The 16600-nt window shown below is 52.6% G+C and overlaps 6 protein-coding genes across 6 annotated transcripts; 4 read left to right on the top strand and 2 right to left on the bottom strand.

The window, feature by feature from the left end:
- Nucleotides 1-68: 68 nt before the first annotated feature.
- Nucleotides 69-4356, top strand: BJY04DRAFT_233370 (GRAM and VASt domain-containing protein; the record flags this gene model as incomplete). Its single annotated transcript, XM_073719959.1, has 4 exons — nt 69-944; nt 1012-1684; nt 1715-3596; nt 3650-4356. The coding sequence occupies exons 1-4, from the start codon at nt 502-504 to the stop codon at nt 4354-4356; spliced, it is 3705 nt and encodes a 1234-aa protein (XP_073564555.1). The 5' UTR covers nt 69-501.
- Nucleotides 4357-4996: 640 nt separating this feature from the next.
- BJY04DRAFT_175013 (uncharacterized protein) lies at nt 4997-7505 on the bottom strand. The gene is made up of 4 exons (XM_073709307.1): nt 6802-7505; nt 6361-6747; nt 6236-6310; nt 4997-6179 (listed from the first exon to the last, which is right to left on the bottom strand). The coding sequence occupies exons 1-4, from the start codon at nt 7454-7456 to the stop codon at nt 5374-5376; spliced, it is 1923 nt and encodes a 640-aa protein (XP_073564554.1). The 5' UTR covers nt 7457-7505; the 3' UTR covers nt 4997-5373.
- A 59-nt stretch (nt 7506-7564) lies between these two features.
- On the top strand, nt 7565-7986 carry BJY04DRAFT_203257 (uncharacterized protein). Its single transcript, XM_073713331.1, has one exon. It carries the CDS (start codon nt 7696-7698, stop codon nt 7957-7959), a length of 264 nt encoding a protein of 87 aa, XP_073564553.1. The 5' UTR covers nt 7565-7695; the 3' UTR covers nt 7960-7986.
- Nucleotides 7987-9065: 1079 nt separating this feature from the next.
- BJY04DRAFT_203253 (RNA recognition motif domain-containing protein) lies at nt 9066-11136 on the top strand. Its single transcript, XM_073713330.1, has 4 exons — nt 9066-9540; nt 9748-10054; nt 10113-10343; nt 10399-11136. Exons 1-4 carry the CDS (start codon nt 9326-9328, stop codon nt 10729-10731), a joined length of 1086 nt encoding a protein of 361 aa, XP_073564552.1. The 5' UTR covers nt 9066-9325; the 3' UTR covers nt 10732-11136.
- Nucleotides 11137-11292: 156 nt separating this feature from the next.
- BJY04DRAFT_203251 (GTPase-activating protein GCS1) lies at nt 11293-13220 on the top strand. The gene is made up of 4 exons (XM_073713329.1): nt 11293-11570; nt 11670-11738; nt 11795-12526; nt 12587-13220. The coding sequence occupies exons 1-4, from the start codon at nt 11529-11531 to the stop codon at nt 12983-12985; spliced, it is 1242 nt and encodes a 413-aa protein (XP_073564551.1). The 5' UTR covers nt 11293-11528; the 3' UTR covers nt 12986-13220.
- A 295-nt stretch (nt 13221-13515) lies between these two features.
- Nucleotides 13516-16457, bottom strand: BJY04DRAFT_233366 (mitochondrial elongation factor MEF2). Its single transcript, XM_073719958.1, has one exon. It carries the CDS (start codon nt 16335-16337, stop codon nt 13584-13586), a length of 2754 nt encoding a protein of 917 aa, XP_073564550.1. The 5' UTR covers nt 16338-16457; the 3' UTR covers nt 13516-13583.
- Between the last annotated feature and the right edge of the window lie 143 nt (nt 16458-16600).

The raw sequence follows: 16600 nt of genomic DNA, 5'->3' as shown, positions 1-16600 counted from the left end.
AGTAACGAGCATATCACTATAAGCGTATGAAGCATGTTTAGCTGGAGCTTGGAGATTAAGAACTTTTGAAGACGCAGACTGTAATTAGCAGGTGTGGTCGTATTCGTATAGCTGAAGCTCCTCGGAGCATCGCCTCGCCCTCTCTGCCTCTCTCCGGCTTGGACCCCAACGTTTCTGACAACTCCTCTGCTCTGCCTCTCACCCCTCGCCGTTGTGTCTTCTCCTGGATTACTCTTTTCTTGTCGTGTCTGCTGTAACTGAGCTTTGAGGGAAACATGCTGCCGGCTGTTGTCCCAGCCACAGCTGTTACCACCAACCCCAGCTTTTCCCCCTCTTTGCTTGCGCACTGTTCCGACCTCAGAGTCTAAGCACAGACGTCAGCATAAGCCCTACCATGCAATTCCGTCCTGCATAACTTCCCTCGATCGATCCCATTGTGTGTGTCGGCCATTCATTTGAAATAGCTCGGCCCCTTGCTCTTGCTCCGCCGTTCCGCTCGCTATGGACGTCCCCGTTTTCCCTGACCCTCCCGAGCCTGCGCCGACTGATACTCCGCCTCTTGCTAAAGCGCTTCGCTCAAAGACAATCCCGGCTGACCTGGAGACTATTGGAAGCTCCGGCCGCAGCAATGGTCGCTCCTCCATCGAATCCACTTCAGAGAAGCAATGGTCACAAGGAGGGGATGCGGATTCCACCAAAACGGGATCTAGCGGTCTGTCGAAGCTACTGGCCTCAAGACGGAGGCGCAAGAAGCAGAAAGAAAGCTTGAAGCTAGTCGATGAGCTTCCTGCGACTATAGAATCGGAAAGTAACGATGGAACGCTTGCGAGTTCTTCACAGCAAACCCGCGACCGAGCTTCAACGACCTCGTTATTACCTACGGAGAGCAATAGCCCCCAGGACGACGCTTCCAACCTTTTGACTGACGACTCCGAACCCGAGAGGTAATCCTTGACTGTTTGCGGTTTCTGAAATTGATTGAACATTTCGCTAACATCAAATCGTCCCCAGAACACCTCCTCTTACGTCGCACGATTCACATTCTGGCTTCTACACATCATCCTCCCCATTAATCAAGGCGACCTCGGCCGACACGAATGACACCGACGGTGCTCATGGGGATGCAGAATCCGCCATCAGTAGTAACGCGACCGACCGCCGCGGCTCGAACACAGATACTGAGCTATCACGCCCAGTCAGCCAGCCAGCCTCAACTCTAAACGTTCCAGCAGATCGCAACTCCAAAAAGCGAAGCGTATCGAGGAGTCAGCGTCTCAAGAATGCCTTCACGGTCGAAAAGAAAAATACGAACCGGGATCGGGCATCCTCGACATCCGGTGAGAGTGCATGGAGCATTAGCCGACGAAGCAGCCTGTCCTCGAAGAGGGCCCCGGGCAGCCCCGGAGATGTTCCGCCGCCTCTCCCTTCGATTCCCACGCCTATTCGTACGGATCTGAAGGAGGATCGGATTCGAGACTCACCGGAACGTCCCCGCCTGCAAACACCCCCGCACACTGCTATTCCCGCTCCGCATACTACAGTGACGCCTCCGACTCCTCACATTGAGCATGCGCCACTGATATCGTCTTCCGGTATTACAGAATCTCCGGCATCTATCAAGTCCCGGGATATGCCACCCGGCGTTGTCGTAAGTCCTTCTGGAAATATGATTTCCCACCGACGTGTGCGGTCAGCCTCTTCCGCCAATCTCAAGCCTAGTAAGCTATCAAACTCGATCGCTGTCAGCCCAACCATCGAGGAAGGCAAGGCCGGTACTCCTCAGAGTGGTTTTTTTTCGTCTGTGTTCTCTGCGGCCCAAAACGCCGCCTCGACGCTTACCAACACTCTCAATGCGCAGAAAACGCGTAATCCGACTATACCAGAAGCCAAGGACTCAGAAAGTCAGCAATCTATTGATGTCTCGCAGGATACCGAAGAACAGGCGCAAGATCAGTCCGAGGAAAAGAAACCCATGGCTGTCGATACTTTAGGGTCAGGCGACCTAAACTTCAGCCATCTGGACATTGCAATGCCTCCAGGGGGGTCTGTTTCGACAGCAGACGGTATCATCATCACAAAGCCCGAACGCAAAGGCACGGCACAGCGCGATGAAGAAGCGGCGAAGCTTGAGGATCGACGGGCGGCGCGGGCAGTCACTATGGCATACGAAAAAGCGGATAACCAAGCAAATTCCACCGTTGACGATGATGCTCAAACGGGCTCCGGCGCACCAAAAGAGCCTACCGGCGCTCAAACCCCATCTGGTGGCAGCACGTTTGAAGGGGAGCTGGGAACGAGGCCATATCGAAGCAGCAGTGTACGAAGTCGGCTGGCACGACGACGTAACCGAGGCTCGTCTGGCGCCACCTCGTCAACAATCGGAGCTATTGGATCTGGTGCCATCGCACTCGGCATCCCGGGCGCGAACTCAAGCCTGCCTAGACTGACAGGTTTCGCAGTTGCGAGCAAAAAGCGTAACAGGGACTTTCATCAGCTCTTTCGCAGTGTGCCAGAGGACGATTACCTTATTGAAGACTACAGCTGTGCGTTGCAACGAGAAATCATCTTGGCGGGACGAATTTACATATCCGAAGGCCACATTTGTTTCTCGAGCAATATCCTGGGCTGGGTCACTACTCTTGTTATTAGTTTCGACGAGGTCGTAGCCATAGAAAAAGAATCTACGGCTATGGTGTTCCCGAACGCAATTGCTATCCAGACCTTGCATGCGCGCCATACGTTCCGAAGTCTGTTGAGTCGAGAATCAACCTATGACTTGATGGTCAACATCTGGAAGATCAATCATCCCAGTCTCAAGAGCTCTGTGAACGGTACCCGAGTCACAGATTCCACTGGTGACAAAACAGAAAAGGCTGGAGAAAGTGAGGATGAGAGTGAAGAGGACGAGGACGAGATCTACGACGAGGATGAAGACGAAGATAATGCTGACAGCTTCTTTGACGCTGGGGATGACAGTGCTCGTGGAAGTGACGCATCTTTGCCTACGAAGGGAATGGTACGACAACCTTCAGGCCCCATACCAACAACCTCTTCTGGTCTTGGCGCCAACGGCGGCTCAAAGGCCACCAAGGCCAACGGAGATGCTGATGCCGACTTCCCTGGCCCTTCCACGCACCCCCCTACTCAATTTGACGGGCCAGATGGCCAGTATGACAGGGTTATCAAAGATGAAATAATCCCTGCGCCTTTGGGCAAAGCATACTCCTACGTTTTCGGGCCCGCATCTGTGAACTTTGTCCCCAAGTTCCTCGTCGACAGCCAGAAATCCGGTGAACTGGACTTTCCTGACAAGATTGGTTTGACGAGCGAAAACAAGACCCGGAAGTACTCGTACATCAAACCTTTGAATGGCGCCATTGGTCCCAAGCAAACAAAATGCATTAGCACAGAGCAATTGGATTTCCTGGATCTTGAGAAGGCGGTTTTGGTAACGCTTAGTACCCAGACACCCGATGTACCCAGTGGAAACGTTTTCGCTACCAAAACAAAGTACCTCTTTACATGGGCGCCAAACAACCAGACGCGGTTCCTTATGACCTGTACGATCGAGTGGTCGGGGAAGAGTTGGCTGAAAGGTATGCGTCCATTTTCATCTGGTACACATGCACTTCGAACTAACTATAATTAGGCCCCATTGAGAAGGGCGCGATCGACGGTCAAACGACATTTGGTAATGACCTGCTAGCTGCTTTGAAGACCGCTGTTGCTCCTCGTAGTCGTACAGCAGGTGCTAGGAATGGTGCCAAGGGCAAGGGGCGTCGTAAGAAGGGTGATGTTGTTGATGAGGAGAGCGTCTCACCCGATTCCAAGCCAGTCATCGATTTGAGCGCTCAAAAGGCCGAGTCCTGGGGAGTATTTGAGCCCCTCCACGGACTCTTGGGGCCAATTGTCGGCATCGTCAAACCATTGTGGAATGGAAGTACTGCTGTCCTAGTAATCAGCATACTCCTTTTCATGCTACTCTTCCGCGGCCCTTCCCGCCCTACAGATGCAGGCTATCCTGGGTACACAGTACCCCAACGGCTAGCCGCCTACGAAGAAATGTGGCGGAGAGAAGAAAGCGAGCTTTGGAACTGGCTCGAAGACAGGGTTGGAATGGATGGCATGGCTATCCCGAAAGTCAACCAGCAATCCGAACCCCGCATACCCCGAAGCGGTCGCAAACCTCAAAACGAGCGTGATCTCAGAGACTCGCTGGATGGAGAGACCCTCTCCGACCGCGAAATGGACCACGCTATCCGCAGCACCCGAGAGAGACTGGACACTCTCGAACGGATACTAACGAAACGAAAGTCCCAATCCTCAGCGGAAGAGTCAACCCGCGAGGAACTATAAACCAACCCCTCCTCTACACACCCACACAACCCGACTGTAAGAAAAAAGAAAATCGAGACGCACATATTCATATATTTTGCTTTCTCTATCAGATCCTACGGTCTGCATGTCACTCCCTAACTTTACCATATCTCATTCTCATTTACTGTGTCTTATCAGCGCTGTGGCCACTATCATGAGCATATTCAACTACCTACCCGATCATTCATTCATATCAATCTCTCCTACTCTCTCAATCAGCGATTGTGTACCTATTGTGCAAATGTCAAGCGAAGTGCTACCTTCTCGTTTTATCCCGGCTTACCCTCTTGAGCTACATCGTACTACTCTTTCAATTTGTGTTTGGAGGCCATTTGTCGCACATGTCTTTTTCCGGTTCCGCGAGTACGGATTCGAGGGCGCTTTTGCTTTATCTGAATCAAAATCTACTCCGCAAGTCCTAAGCATACAAACCATACTTCATGGTTAAAGTAAGGACGGTGGTCGTTGCAAGTTAGACTCGAAGCAGGCAGTAAGCATAGGGATTGGTTGTCTTGCCTGCATGACTACAGCACCTCAGCTACTTAAGGTGTCATATGTGTACGGAGCTAAAGTCTGGGGAACTCAGCGAATGGGTTTCAAATTACTCTCTTAAACAGAAGGGCGATGATGGACTTTCTTATTTACCGAGCAGGTGCCAAAAGATCTCTAGGAAATGAGTGACATACGTGATGTGATGAGACTCTTGTATGGTATTTTAAAACCTGAGCGGTAGATATTAAGCGCAGGAGTATTCTGTACATTCAAGATGGGGCAAAAGGGAGAAAACGCTAGTGGTATCAATAATCAGAGCATGCTGCGCTAATATTTTCAAATATATGCCAACGAAGTCGTAACATGAACTCCAAGTAATAAAAGGGGGTAAGGTAGAAGAAGTAAGGCAGCATTATATGAGAATTTACATCAGGCGAAGGATCGTGAAGTGTGTTGAGGATCGTAGTACTCATGAGAACTATTATAGGCGGAACCCGAAGGTGGTCAAGTACCCTTGTACACCTGAAGGGCGTTCGACGAGGAATCAGACATCGACCCCGTCTGATCGGAGTTGAGTTTCTCTGCTTGCTTCTTCTTCTTCTTTCGCATCTTGTCCATAGCTTCCTTGGTGAGCTGCTGGCGGAACATGCGCTCGACCACCTCCTTCTTCCGAGTTCTGTGGTCTCCAACCGAAATCAGGATGCCACCTGTAATGTTACAGGTAAGCGAGCAGCAGAGGATAACAGTGGTCAGAGAAAACGGCCGGTGATGGTGGTCGATACCCCAGGTAACAGCACCGAGGGCGATCTGGAAGAGAGAGTGACAATCGAGAAGGACGACGATGACGACGAGGAGACGGAGCGGGAAAGCGTGGTGGGTGAGGGTTTCGTGGGGCTTATAGAAAGTGTGGGACTTGGCGAATTTAGCCTGGTGATGCTGCAATTTCGTCTGCTGGAGCCTGGTGAGAACGCTAAACTCATGCTCATCATCCTCCTGCTGCGATTCGGCCTTTTCGACGTCAACGGGTGTTGACGGGTCAACAGGCGCTTCGGCGGCTGCTGCTGCTGCTGCTGCTGCTGCTTCAGCCTCCCGTCGAGACGGCAGGTCATTCTTATCCTTCAATTTGGGAAGCTGGCGCTTCTTGCGAATTTTCCACGTCAAGTGCGTGTAGCGCGCAATGAAAATCATGTGGTAGGTGTCAACTGCCCGAAACGGAGCCAGCCCATCACCCATAATGGCGAACAACGCCACCAGGACATAGTCGATGATGTTGATGATTTCCGACTGTCGTCCTCCGACGTTAATCCAGCCTAATGTAGTTGTTAGCATCCGATAGGTGAGTATATAGTATGATAGGGCGTCGTACCGATAAGGAAAAGCACCCATGCAAGACCGAAAAGAGTAATCAATGTAGCGTAGAGTGTGATCAAGAAGCCCAGCGCTGAGTAGAAAGTCAGTGGCCGAAGTCATACGGTATTAGCGGCAGCGTACGTTTAGACACATATTTGCCAAATCCCTTCATCGATCTCTTGAATTTTGACCGGCGCGAATGCAGCATGTGGCGCACATGGTCGTTCAACTCCTCGACGTCTTCATAAGACCAACCACGTAGGTTGATTCCATCGGGCAGCACGGCAAAGCGAGGCTCTCCTTCCTCCAACACCGCGGATATACTAGAGACTCCCCTCTCCAAAACGGGCCGAGGTTCAAGTCCTTTGGTATCATCTTTTGTTTCTTCCTCGTCTGTGGAAGTTGATTCCAACTCAGGTGGAGGGGACAAGGTATAGGTTTGGTTGCGGTTAAGGAGGGAACCCAGATTAGGAACGAACAGTGAGTTTTGGACATTGGTGAGGGTGGTAAGCGCGGATACTTCCGGATCTATGGCACGTTAGTGCATGGCGCCAGCATAAGCAGCGGCTGAACTTGGCTTACCAATAACATCTAATACATCCACAATGTGAGGGTCATACTCCCGAACTTCCGTGCCTGGTAAAGGCGTAGTCCCGCTAACAGTTGTTGCTCGGTTTCTAGAGAATCTGTTCAAAGCGGCCTCACTCGTCCTTCGTAGAACGCCTCTGTTGTCTTTCGGTTGGTTCGGCACTGGGGCAGGTCGAACGAAATTAGGAGGCGGAGCGTGTGCTGTGCCAGGGCTGTTCGATTCCTCCATCAAGGTGTGCATCGGCTCGCCGGGCTGCAGCCGGGGTAGGGCCGCTGGGTTGGGCGCAGACCATCGTCCAGGCCGGGGCTCAGAACTGCTGCGACGACGGCCACCTTCCGGAACATCACTCGTTTCCTCGGCAGTCGGTAAAGTAGGTGAGGCGAAAGAAGCACGGGTGCCACTGTTTCTGGCACCAAGATTTGTCGAGCTCTGATGTGCTTGCGGGTTCAACTGGATGAAAGATGGTGGGCGCTGGATGCGAATAGATGAGCGATTGGAGTTAGTCGAGTCCGCGCGTCGGCGACCCGTCGGATTCGATGACGTCGTCGCTAGAGATGGAAAATTGCTCGCAGAAGCCCGTCGCGGCTGGGGAGGGCGTGGAGGAGCCAAATGGTCCTGAGACGGGCCTGCCGGCTCTATGGGATCCATTGGGGGAGATGCAGTGGTGAGAAGGTTGGGAGGACGGCGGCGATGGGGGGAGAAAAGAGGGTAAAAGAGGCTGGACCCAGAATCCAGACCCTCTTATTTATTCATTAGTCACTGAGTAGTCAGTCCCCATCATTCCGGGGCCAAGCACTGTGGCGCCCAGGAAAACAATTCATGAAGATCGTCCATGACATCGTCGAAGCGATGCAAATGACAATTGACTGGTCGGCAGTTGCTGCAGCATGTGTTGTTCGCTCATGGGAATGATGAAACTGCGTTGGCGCCGAGACAGCAGCCTTTCGGGCTCTCGGTCTTTCTTGCTCTGCTATTCTGGTCTTCTTCAGTTTCATCTTGTATCTATGTACATCTTCAATGACCAAGCTGCTGATTCAGATTCGGCCAAGCCTTTCTATCCTATCGTAAAGCATCTTCTTTGTCGCTCATTGTTCGAATTCGCCCTTATTGGAGCTGAGACGAACGGTGGATCCAGTCCAGCTGACAGCTAAGTGAGCAAATCATTGATAATAATACCTCCCCAACTGACAGTGTTTCAGTATGACTGAATACAAAGTGAACACAAAGTCTGCCAGTCCCCCTATTCTCAAGGCCTTTCGCCGAAAGTAAGCACAACAGCCGCAGTGTTTTACCGCATGGGGAGCTTGGCTGCTCATGAGAAAGACATGAGAAAGACCGCGGAGGATCGCGACATCAGAACCAGGAACTGCTTTTGTGGCTTAGGCTTTAAGAGATCTTTTCAATCTCTTGCCAACTATTACACTCGCGCTGAAAGCTGTTGTCATCAACGGCAGTTTCCTCTCTAGCTCGAGGCTCAGCGTCCTCAACTTCTTCCCTTGTGAAGACTCTCCACAGACATGACTCAACGCCTGACAGATTGATAATGCGATCGGAAACCCATTGTTGCCCTTCTAGAATGCAACAAAGCCGGCCTCTCTAGCAACCCTTGCCGTGGCTCAAGGTAAACGGGTCTACACATGACGCTCAAGTGACTCCGAAATCAACAGCTCTAGTAGCGGTGTTCCACGCTTCCCAGAACTGACTTGTAGAGTTGCATATTGAGGTGACAACAAGCTTCTTTCAGCGACGTTGAATGGGCATCTTGTGAGAGTGAAAGTGATGGTGGTGGCTTTGTATAGCACGCCAAGTATAATTCGATTGAAGCAGTTGAACCGGCGATAGCTAGAAATTGATGTCTCTAGGTGTTTTGAGTAGCTGTAAGGGCTAGATGCATATTAAACCCGATATTATAGCCGTACACCTTGTGGTGGATTAGACGAGCAATCATATTGTCGTCAGTTATTGGTCTCGTGCATTGGGATATATATAGTTGAGCCCTGGGAGTCGATTGATAATGAACTGCACAACCAAGAAAGACTACAGGGTCTGTCTAAGCGGAGCAAAAGAGGATTCAGATACTACCTGTAGACATCTACCTAACGAATACTAGTAGATATAAATGATGGATTGTTTGTATGCATCAAAGGCAGGATACTGATAAAGAGATGAGCTCATAGATGCCTGAGGCGGAGTCACATGACCCGGTCGCAGTTTCCTTTTTCTCGCACCTTCTCCTTTCTGGATGGATAGACCTCCCCCCCATCCTTCCTCTTTCTCAGGTCAATCATCATCGCGTTCAACCGATTCTTTGTCAACCTCCTCCGTATCTAGGGCACCAAGCTACCCTTCCCTCCTCCCCCCTCGCAATTCAATCACTCGAACCCTTACGGCCAGCCTTCAAGCTCTCCTGAGTCATCCGACACACAAACACGGTCACCTCTCTCTCCACCGCCAATCTACCGTTCCGTCCACCTCGTTCCGTTCGAACTTGACCCTTTTGTGTCCTCAGCCATCAAGATGTCTACTGCCGTCGAAAACACTACCGCCGACAACCAGGCCTCCGCCGTCCCTGCCACCACCGAGGCCGCCCCTAACGGCACTGCTCCTGCAGCTCAGTCTACCGCCGATGCTGCTGCTGTCAGTGCTGATGAAGGACGTCGGTTGTACATCGGGAACCTCGCATATGCGACCACTGAGGGGGAGCTCAAGGAGTTCTTCAAGTCTTACAAGATGTGAGTGTTGGCCCTCATCTGTCTGCTCCCTGCGTCTATCTGGCCTTTCTTTGTCCTCCCGCGGTTTAAGGTTTGGCCGCCATTTGGAGTACATTCCGCCCACTCAATTCCCCCTCATAACCACTCCATATAAAACGACACTTGCCTTCTTTCTCTGGAGATTAGAGCTTCATCAGGCTTTGGCGATAAATGGCTAACAGATCTCAGTGAGAGCGTCTCTATTCCTGTGAACCCTCGCAACAACCGCCCTGTTGGCTACGCTTTCGTCGACCTCACCACTGCTGACGAAGCTAGTGCCGCCATTGGCGAACTCTCCGGAAAGGAGATCCTTCAGCGCAAGGTCTCTGTCCAACTTGCCCGCAAGCCAGAGCCCGCTGAGGCCAAGGCTGAGGGTGCTGTGAGTGGCGGTGAAGGCGCTAGCGGCAATGAGGGCCGCAAGAGGTCTGGAGGACGCACTCGTGGCCGCGGTCGTGGTCGCGGCCGTGTAGGCCGTGGAACACGCGGAGGCCGCTCCGTAAGTTGACATTGCTCTGTTTGGTCTGGGCTGGTCACTAACCCAGCTGTTTCAATAGGGCGCCCCTGCCACCGAAGAGCAACCCACCACTGCGTCTGGCGAGACCGAGCCCCTCGGCGAGGTTACCAACCAGAACGAGACAGTTCCCGCTACCACCGAGGCTGGCAAGGCCGCCGGCAAGCCCCGTGCCCCCCGTCCCCAGAAGCAGCGTGGACCTCCTGAGGATGGTATTCCTTCCAAGACCAAGGTTATGGTTGCCAACCTGCCTTACGATCTCAGTGAGGAGAAGGTGCGTTCAGAAGGCGAATTGATGCCCACCTACAATGGCTAACCCCCTCCTCTAGCTCAAGGAGATCTTCGCCGCCTACCAGCCCGTTTCCGCTAAGATCGCCCTCCGCCCTATTCCCCGCTTCATGATCAAGAAGCTCCAGGCCCGCAATGAGCCTCGCAAGGGCCGTGGCTTCGGCTTCGTCACCCTTGGCTCCGAGGAGCTTCAGGAAAAGGCCGTGCAGGAGATGAACGGAAAGGAGATTGAAGGCCGTGAGATTGCTGTCAAGGTTGCTATCGACAGCCCCGGTAAGGAAGATGATGCCCCCGCCGGCGAGACGGCCGAGGAGGTTGCCGAAACCCCTGCCCAGGAGAACACTGCTCCGACCCCTACTCCTGCGGCTGCTTAAATGACAATACCGTTTCTCTCCTGAGCGGACACGGCACTACCGATGGCTGAACTCGGAGGTCGTGTCCCGACGGAATCCTCCATTGTAAGCGTTGTTCGGACGTGTTACTTTGAAACGAAGAGCCAAGAAACCTCGAAACAAAAAAACAAAGAAAATATTATGAATGGTATCCCTGCGTGGCCCGGTCCTTGGGAATAAAAGTGACGTGAGGAAGCATTCTTTTAAATGGGATATATACGGAATGCCGCCAGGGCTTCGTATAGTGAAGGACCGAACGCCGTAATGTGTGGTGGTGATGGAGACGTGACCTGATAACGAATCTTGCTCTTCTGTTATATTGTATCTTAGCACCATTTAGTTTATGATAAGCGCAAGGCTGGCCTTGTCCTAGTCTTGTTCTGAGTGTTTTGTTTGCTTTCTGGACTCGAGAGTACGTAGATCCTGGAGTACTAACTACCTAAGTTATACAACGGCGCGCAGTGTAGATCACTTGAAAGCTGAGGCCATTTTTGGGTTATGACGAGAGGCCACTCCACAGCTCTTGGCGGGATAAACCTCTCTGGTCACAACCCCGTAGTCCACACCTACTCCTGCCAACTCACTTCTTCAATCTGTCTTTTTACACTCGTTAATCTGCTGTCTCGATCTATTGTACAGATTACTGCATTCTCTGTTTATAACCACTAGACGGCCGAAACATCACGGACCCACCGCGCACGAAATCCAGCGAGCCCAAGGTGCAGTTCGCTGCCCATCCTCCTACACCTCCCCTACCCTGCGATACACCGTTAGACAACATGTCGAAATTATGGGAAGTTGACCCAGAAACGAAGGCGAAGGTACGTTTCACATCATACATCCCTGGCAGACAAAGAAAATGAAACCAATCCACAACCTGCCCGGCTCTGGCTAATCTCGCTCCATTCCAACACACACAGCTCCTTCAATACTCCCGAGTAAATGGAAATGACCGATGTTGCGACTGCGGCGCCCCCTCTCCTCAATGGGTACGCCCTCGGCTCTCCTCATGCGCCCCTGAACATCAATCTAACCCTCACACCAGGCTTCCCCTAAATTCGGCACCTTCATCTGCCTGAACTGCGCGGGCACGCATCGCGGCCTCGGCGTACATATCTCCTTCGTCCGCTCAATCACCATGGACGCATTCAAGAACTCCGAGACCCAGCGCATGGAGTTAGGCGGGAACGATCCCTGGAAGGAGTTCTTCGACAATCACGCGATCACACAGTCTGAAGGCCGGACGTTCGAGGATTCTACGATTAAGGAACGGTACGAAGGGGAGGTTGGCGAGGAATATAAGGAGAGACTTAGTGCCCGGGCCGAGGGGAGGGAGTATGTCCCCGGGCAGAAGCCGAAGGTTGTAAAGAAGAGCGCCACGGAGTTAGGAGGGTCAAGGTCGAGTACGCCGCTTTCGAATAGCGGGACCGGAAGGGGTGGTTCGGGGTCGCCGGCGGTGCAGGAGGGTGGAGTCGGCATGGGCGGCAGCAGGAAAGCACAGAACGAGGCATACTTTGCGAAGATGGGATCCGAGAATGCGTCGCGCTCGGACTCGCTGCGGCCGTCTGAGGGTGGGAAGTTTACGGGCTTCGGGGGTGGATTGCCCGTTGAGGAGTCGCCAAGGAACCAAGGTGGGAATGGGCCGAATATTGGCTTCGATGACTTCCAGAAGGATCCTGTTGCGGCGTTGACGAAGGGTTTCGGATGGTTTACGACGGCTGTGGGGAAGAGCGCGAAGACGGTCAATGATTCTTATATCCAGCCGACGGCGAAATCGGTATGTTTCCTTCAATTTCCCCTATCGTATTATTAAGATGAAAGTCTGACAAGACTATAGCTTGCGGACTCCGACTTTGCCGCACAGGCCCGCCAACACGCCACGCTCTTCGGGCAAAACATCCAAACCGGCGCGCGCGGCGCCGCAGACTCATTCACGCGGTTCGTCGAGGGACCGAACGACCATTCTGGCGGGGCACGACGCGGCCGCGCAGAGCCCGAACGGAAAGATTTCTGGGACGACTTCTCGACCTTAGGTGAAGAGAGCCATCGGAGAAATGCGTCAAGGTCTGGAGCTCTGGGAACGGCAGCTATGAAATCAAGTGTGCCGGGGGGTAGGGAGTCGCCTGTTCCTGGAGCTAAGGCTGCTGGTACTGGTGCTGGTGCTGGTGCCGGCACGGGTGCAGGCGGCGCTGCGCCGAGGAAGAGTCAAGATGGTGACTGGGATGATAACTGGTGAGTTGAAGCTGAAAAGAGCTGAGTTGAGGGCGGGCGTGAGGTGAGATCTACAGCTTAGGGATGGTGTTGGGGCTGGTGGAGATACTTTGTATGTTGCTTCAATGTATATACGTAGTAGCGTTGCGCTGTTTCTGAGGCTTGTTTCCCTTTTTCTTTTGGAGTATTGTATGGTTTTCGATGTTGCAATGCATGCTTCCTTTTTCTATAGATTTTATTTTGTTGCCCATGGCATTGGGGATCTTGTGGTTGTGGTTGTGTTCCCCTCTTGATACCTCTGTATTCAGCTCGCAGTGTCTCCTCGGCTTTGTACTTTTCAATAATACTCAGATCTAGAACTGAATGGGTAGTACTCATATGGAACGGTTGGCTATAAAGAGTTGCGTTGGCTGGCAAAAGAAGTTAGGTCTTGTTGTCAATGTGTATCTACGTTGGGAGTTTATAAATATATAAATTCCCGGAACAAGTCCTACCAGATACCCTTTGAGAAATATTGATTTCTCCAATGGACGTAAATGTAAGTAGTAGTTTTCATTCGTTTGTAATTTACATATCGTACATAACATTCCCGGTATATAGTACAAGATTGATATGATTTATGATCAATAATCACCCCTCAACTCCGCCAAAACCGCCTTCTGCCTGGGCGCACTCATCTTCTCAAACCGATCAACACTCATCACAAACGTCCCCCGCCCGCCAGTTAAGCTTCTCAATTGTTTGAGGTAGCCCACCATCTCCTTCAAGGGTACCTTGGCCGTAATCGTGCGCGGGCGGTTGCCCGAATCCGACAAGGACGCCTCAGCTACAGTTGCTGACTGGAATGGATCTGGCGGTGCGTAGACTCTGGATGGATCAATGGGTGGGAGGTCGGCTTCGGCTTCTAGGTCGTGCGGTGGAGAGGAAAGGGATGTGGATGTTAGTGGTAGGTCTTCGTCTAGGGAGATGATGTGGCCGCCGCGGGAGGAGGAGATGTCGTGGACGACAGCGCCGAGGCTGGCTTCGTCTATGGAGATGATTACGTTCATGACGGGCTCCATGAGAGATGTGCCAGCAGATGCGGCGGCATGGGAAGGGTTGGAGAGGAGGTTAGCGAGGGCTGTGGAGGTTGCGAGGCGAGCAGCGGCAGAGAGGGCTGCGGGGGTGGTGTCGCTCCCGAAGAGGTGGGATGCTGGGGTGAGGGATAAGGTAACGCGGGTACTGTGCATGGGGAAGGTGAATTGGGGGCCTCGCGCGAGGGCAGCGAGGCACCCGTTTTGGAGAGATGCGCGGACGGTTTCGACATCTACGCCGGCGGGGAGCAGGGGGCTTTCTTCGATGCCCTTTTTGTTGACCTCGACTTGGAGTTCCGGTGCAAGAATAATGATTTGATTGCCGTTGGAAGTTTCGACGGCTAGGGCATCGGAGTCGGGTGCGGGGGAGGTTTCTGGGTCGAAGATCTCGACTGTAGCGGTGCAGCCGGCTTTGCCTTTGCGGCCGGCAACTTCTCGATCGAAGATCTTGGTGACGGGCCCGGAGAGGCCAAGGGGGCATTCGCGGTAGCCAATTTCAATGCGGCCCATTGAGGCTTTGGCTTTGAGGTCGTTGATCAGGCGATCGCGGGCGATCTCGAGATGTAATTCGCCCATACCGCTGAGAAGGGTCTGTCCGGAATCTTCGTCAATAGTTACGTGCAGGCTAGGGTCTTCACGTAGTAGCATCGCGAGGGATTCATGCATGCGCTTCTCCTCGCCTAGGCTGTGTGGCTCAACGCTTGCGAAGAAGACGGGTGGTGGAACGTTGATAGGGCGTAGTTGGAGGGTATTCAAAGGCTCAGGAGGATTTGCCCTATTGGTAGTGCATGCCACCAGCGTATCTCCTGTACGAGTGTGCTTGAGACCCACGACAACTCCAATCTGTCCTTCGGAGATGGAATCAACCTCAACTGCATCGTTGGCATACATTTTTAGTAGACGAGGTGCGCGCTCAGATAAGTTCAAGTTGGTATTGAACAGCAAAGTGCCTTTATCGATTGAGCCAGAGTAGACTCGGACATACACTAGCACTCCCCGTTTTGCGTCGTTGACTACCTTGAAAGCCAGTCCACATCCGTGCAGCTGTTTGATAGCATCGCGACTGTCAGCTACCAAGGTGGCCTTTTTCTTCTGCTTGCCCTTCACGGGTTCTTTCTCTTTCTGCTCCACAAGCAAATCTCCAGAGAGCAGACGCCTCAGACCACCTTTAACGCCTCCAATGCTCACTTCTGGATCAGGAGTTTCTTCAGGATTCGGAAGAAGATCTACAACGTTGTCAAGCAGCGGTTGAACGCCTATGTTGCGGAAACTAGCACCGGCAAAGATAGGAATGATTTTCCTTCCAGCCCCCTCTAAGAGGCATCGTCGCAGGCTTCCCAGAATGTCGCTCGGAGGAACCGAGAGGTGATCCTCCTCGCATTCAAAGAACTTCTCGACAATAGTGTCGTCGTGCTCACTGAGTAGCTCAACAAGCGCTATTCGAGCGCGGCGAAGTTCCTTTGCAAGGTGGCTCTCGGCAGTATCCAGCTCTTCGAGACTGAACCGCTTAACAGACTTACCATCACCCCCTTCCCAGCGTAGTCCTTGCAGGTTGATAGCATCGGCGACACCAACAAAGCTTCCGGTTCCTCCTTCGAACCAGGGGATCTGGCAGACGGCGGGCCACCCTCCAAGTCGAGAAGCAACTTCTCGCACTGTACGTCCAAAAGCAGCACCGTCTCTATCCAATTTGTTGATATAAACAATGCGCGGGATATTATATGTGCTTGCTTGATGCCAGACTTGTTCGGTCTGTGCCTCCACACCAGCCACACCATCGAGAATACACACCGCGCCATCGAGGATGCGCAAAGATCGCAAGACCTCAAATGTAAAATCAGCGTGCCCAGGGGTGTCAATCAAGTTGACTAGATGTGATGACGCAGACTTTGGAGCTTGTGGATCAGGCTGAGTATTGTTGCTCTCTCCAGGAGGCCAATGGAATGTAATGCTCGCGGATTGAATGGTGATCCCTCGAGCACGCTCCGCTGGCAGGAAGTCGGTAACCGTGGACCCTTCGTCCACATCTCCAATCCGTCTCGTAAATCCACTGTAGTAGAGCATTCGCTCTGTAGTGGTCGTCTTGCCTGCATCGATGTGGGCGATGATACCAATATTCCGAGTCCGATCGAGATTGATTTGTAATCGCGGCAGCGACGTTGAGAAACTCTGTATATTGGGATATTTCGACCTTAAGGGAAGAGATGTAGGTAACAGATCAAGTGTCCAGCACTTGACGGGGTTGGCGCAATTTCGAGCAGCTCGGCCGCTCCGGCGGGCGCGGAAAAGCAGAGCTGAGGCCATGAGAATTGCGGTCGTTGGGAACAGACGAGGAACTAATTGACTGGCTGAATCAATGCTGCATGGTTGTCATAAGGTTCAGAAGCTCGCCGAGCTCTCGTAGCCAAATTGTGACGGATTGTGGAGGGGTTGCTGAAGAGAGAAGGTCGGAAGCTTTCCCAAGGTTGTAGTTGAATCTGAGAGCTGTTGAGGCCTGACAAACCAGGCTCTGAAGGCAGCAACGACGTAACCTTCCCCGGTGTCGGTTGGTCTCAAGCATCTCCTCT

Source organism: Aspergillus karnatakaensis (genome assembly GCF_047715665.1).
Source record: "Aspergillus karnatakaensis strain CBS 102800 unplaced genomic scaffold BJY04scaffold_98, whole genome shotgun sequence".
In the NCBI taxonomy this organism is placed as follows: Eukaryota; Fungi; Ascomycota; class Eurotiomycetes; order Eurotiales; family Aspergillaceae; genus Aspergillus; species Aspergillus karnatakaensis.
This window is presented reverse-complemented; position numbering and strand designations above follow the sequence as displayed.

What these genes read in the sequence shown, in the direction of transcription:
- BJY04DRAFT_175013 (XM_073709307.1), bottom strand. Translation starts at nt 7,456, where the DNA reads ATGGATCCCATAGAGCCGGCAGGCCCGTCTCAGGACCATTTGGCTCCT. An exon ending in TGGCAAATATGTGTCTAAAC is followed by an intron (nt 6,311 to 6,360) that starts GTACGCTGCCGC and finishes CTTTCTACTCAG; the next exon opens with CGCTGGGCTTCTTGATCACA. An exon ending in ATGGGTGCTTTTCCTTATCG is followed by an intron (nt 6,180 to 6,235) that starts GTACGACGCCCT and finishes CAACTACATTAG; the next exon opens with GCTGGATTAACGTCGGAGGA.
- BJY04DRAFT_203257 (XM_073713331.1), top strand. Translation starts at nt 7,696, where the DNA reads ATGTGTTGTTCGCTCATGGGAATGATGAAACTGCGTTGGCGCCGAGAC.
- BJY04DRAFT_203253 (XM_073713330.1), top strand. Translation starts at nt 9,326, where the DNA reads ATGTCTACTGCCGTCGAAAACACTACCGCCGACAACCAGGCCTCCGCC. An exon ending in GAACACGCGGAGGCCGCTCC is followed by an intron (nt 10,055 to 10,112) that starts GTAAGTTGACAT and finishes CTGTTTCAATAG; the next exon opens with GGCGCCCCTGCCACCGAAGA. An exon ending in ACGATCTCAGTGAGGAGAAG is followed by an intron (nt 10,344 to 10,398) that starts GTGCGTTCAGAA and finishes CCCCTCCTCTAG; the next exon opens with CTCAAGGAGATCTTCGCCGC.
- BJY04DRAFT_203251 (XM_073713329.1), top strand. Translation starts at nt 11,529, where the DNA reads ATGTCGAAATTATGGGAAGTTGACCCAGAAACGAAGGCGAAG. An exon ending in GCGCCCCCTCTCCTCAATGG is followed by an intron (nt 11,739 to 11,794) that starts GTACGCCCTCGG and finishes CCCTCACACCAG; the next exon opens with GCTTCCCCTAAATTCGGCAC. An exon ending in TCCAGCCGACGGCGAAATCG is followed by an intron (nt 12,527 to 12,586) that starts GTATGTTTCCTT and finishes ACAAGACTATAG; the next exon opens with CTTGCGGACTCCGACTTTGC.
- BJY04DRAFT_233366 (XM_073719958.1), bottom strand. Translation starts at nt 16,337, where the DNA reads ATGGCCTCAGCTCTGCTTTTCCGCGCCCGCCGGAGCGGCCGAGCTGCT.